The sequence below is a fragment of the Corylus avellana genome, chromosome ca4 (genome assembly GCF_901000735.1).
Source record: "Corylus avellana chromosome ca4, CavTom2PMs-1.0".
Classification (NCBI taxonomy): Eukaryota; Viridiplantae; Streptophyta; class Magnoliopsida; order Fagales; family Betulaceae; genus Corylus; species Corylus avellana.
Window position 1 is genome coordinate 9,876,729 of NC_081544.1, and position 2,811 is coordinate 9,879,539.

General features: G+C 31.8%; 1 protein-coding gene across 1 annotated transcript in view; it reads left to right on the top strand.

Annotated features, from left to right (window-relative positions):
- Positions 1-1,598: 1,598 nt before the first annotated feature.
- Positions 1,599-2,811, top strand: part of LOC132178027 (ABC transporter G family member 1-like) — a 3,869-nt gene continuing 2,656 nt past the window's right edge. The window contains exons 1-2 of the mRNA XM_059590494.1: positions 1,599-1,968; positions 2,443-2,545. Coding sequence (XP_059446477.1) covers positions 1,656-1,968; positions 2,443-2,545 — 416 coding nt within the window. The 5' untranslated portion in view covers positions 1,599-1,655. The remainder of the gene's footprint in view (positions 1,969-2,442; positions 2,546-2,811) is intronic.

Consider the following 2,811-nt stretch of genomic DNA (forward strand, 5'->3'; position numbering starts at 1 on the left):
GGAGGTTGGTGATAGAGTTGGTAGATGTATCTTAGCATCTCTCTAAAGAGTTGGTAATTTTGACAAAAAAATTGAAGATTTTGTTTTTGACTCCTTTCACCTCCATTCTTTCTCTGAATACAAAAATTGTTTTAGGTAAATTTTGTTTTTGACTTCTGTACACTTCTTTGTAGCAACTAAAAAAAAAAAAAAAATTGCTTTTCTTTCTTGTCCATTCCTTCCGCCCATTAATTTCTTTTGAAGCTTCCTTCATAAAAGACCAAAAAACCTTTTTCAAAAAGTTTGACTCTTTACATACTCAGAGGGCAAAATGATAATTTAAATGGAAAAGACAAAAATATTCCGACAACTTTTTAAATTCATTAGATTCAGGAATGTCAAATTAGTAGTTTCACAATCTAAAAAAATATCAAAAGACAAAAATAACTTTATCTAACTAAATCATGATGAACAAAGAGTAAAGGTAAAATAATAAATTTATAAGTACAAAAGAAAATCATTGTGTGGCCTACTTGTGTTATATTTGTATTCCATTAAGAATAATGTGACTATTAAAATCACCTTTGATCAAAATTCAATAATGATCCGTCACAAGCACAATGATAATTTTAATAGCCACATCATTTTTAGTATGACACAAGTAGAATACAAGTAAACCACCTAAAATTACTCTAGTCTCTACCTCACTTTTTAGTCATATATAGTAACATTTATATTTGAAAAGTTAAACTCCTTTAAAATGTGCTTTTTCGATTTCAATATTCAAAAGTTGGTATTTGAATAAAAGAAAGAATGTTACATGACATTGCTTCAAATCTTGCAAAAGGAATTTATGTGTCTAATTAGTGTCTATCATTTTAGTTCTCATTGATAATGTCTTGGTGGAATTTGGACATGCTATGACTTAATCAGACTTGAGAAAAGACATGAGATTCTCACTGTCTAAACCCATCTCATGCGACTTTCTACTCTATGATCTAGCCACAGTTAGTTTCCATCACTTACCTTTTTTGGCTTAGAAAAAAAAATGTTAGAAGCGTGCTTACTCTCTCTCTATCATAGGCTTTCTGACGTAGCTATTATTGAATTTTGGATTCAATGGTAATACATTCAAAATTTAATAATAATTTTCACTATTACATTAGTAAGTATACACTTCAAATTAAATAAGTACTTCAAAATGCATGTACATTAGCTATACTAGCAGTCACATTTTTCTTTCACAATTATTTCACAATGCTAACATGACAGTCTTAATCAACTCTTAATTTAAAAATTAAAAAAAAATTGATTAAAACTATTATATCAACATTATAAAATAAAAATATAGTAAAAATCTGATTAGATCATATGTAAATGAATAAATGATGTCACATAAGTGACATCACTTAATGAAGCTTCCAAGCAAGAGATGATATTTGTCAAAATATGAGGCCCACTTCCCACAAAGAAATTAAAGATATGCCTTCACCTTCATTTGTCCAATCATCATTCTGTCTTCCACCATCTCACCGCTAATTTGCCTAACCTAAGCTAAGCATCTTAATTTTTTTTTTTTCCTAATATAATCTAAAGCTTATATATACACAACACAACCCCTTTCCTCTTCACTGCCCATCTCTCTCTCTCTCTCTATCATCTTCATCTTCATCTTCATGGCGTCTCTTTTTCCCTCCACTCCCCATCCCAACACCGACTCAGAAATCAACGTCGCATTAGAAATGGAAACCAGGAATCCGGTTCAAAACAAACGAGACGTTGATGCTTTTAAAACGGCGACGGTTCAGAGGCGGTCGGAGGATGGTGTTTTCCTGACATGGGAGGATCTATACGTGACTGTTTCCAACGGAAAAAATGGCACGAAATCGATCCTTCAGGGTCTAACCGGTCATGCCCGACCCGGAGAGCTTCTCGCCATAATGGGTCCTTCCGGTTGCGGCAAGTCCACGCTTCTTGATGCATTGGCCGGTATGAGCATTTACATATTACAAAAACACAGAATATTTGCTTGCGTTTAGGTAACGTTTGGTTTTTTAAAATCAGAGAGAGTTGCTTTGAAAAAAAGTTTTTTCAAAAAATAAGTTTGGTTTTTTTAGATTAAAAAAATAAAATCAAAGAAATATTTTTAAACTTTATGGAACAGACAAATTTTTTGTTTGACACGGTTTTTTGGTACTAAAAAGTATTTTTTAAACTTCCTCCAAAACAAGTTCTCTATATTTGGCATAGCTGGTCTTTTACGTAACATTGTGGAATATAAAAGAGTGGTATAAAAGGTTTACTTTACTTGTGAGCTTTGCCTGAACTCTTGCTTATTATAGACGTGAATATAAAGGACTATGATATATGATAATAATTGGAAATAATATCATACATAGTCGTTCTATATATATGGTATTATACTCTGTAAGACTATAATTACTTGTATTGTTGATATTGCAGGGAGGTTGGGTTCGAACATAAGGCAAACAGGAGAAATTCTGATCAATGGTCGTAAGCAGGTCCTCGCTTATGGAACTTCGGTATGGAAAGAAGATAATCGCTGGTCCATGCAATTTTATTTATTTATTTTTTTTTTTGACTTCTTTTTCCAAGTGGATGACTTTTTTATTTTTTTTTATTTTTTTTTCTTCTAATTAAATAAGAAAATACCGAAAAAGGGTTGATTGTCGATAACAAATTCAAAACAAAGAATACAGTGCACAAAGTGGTTAGTAAAACAAAGGGTCACAGGACCCAATTACAAGTAATTTTGGATATTCAAGTCTATAAATCTCGTCATTTTTCGATGTTGAGAGCAGCGTAGGACAA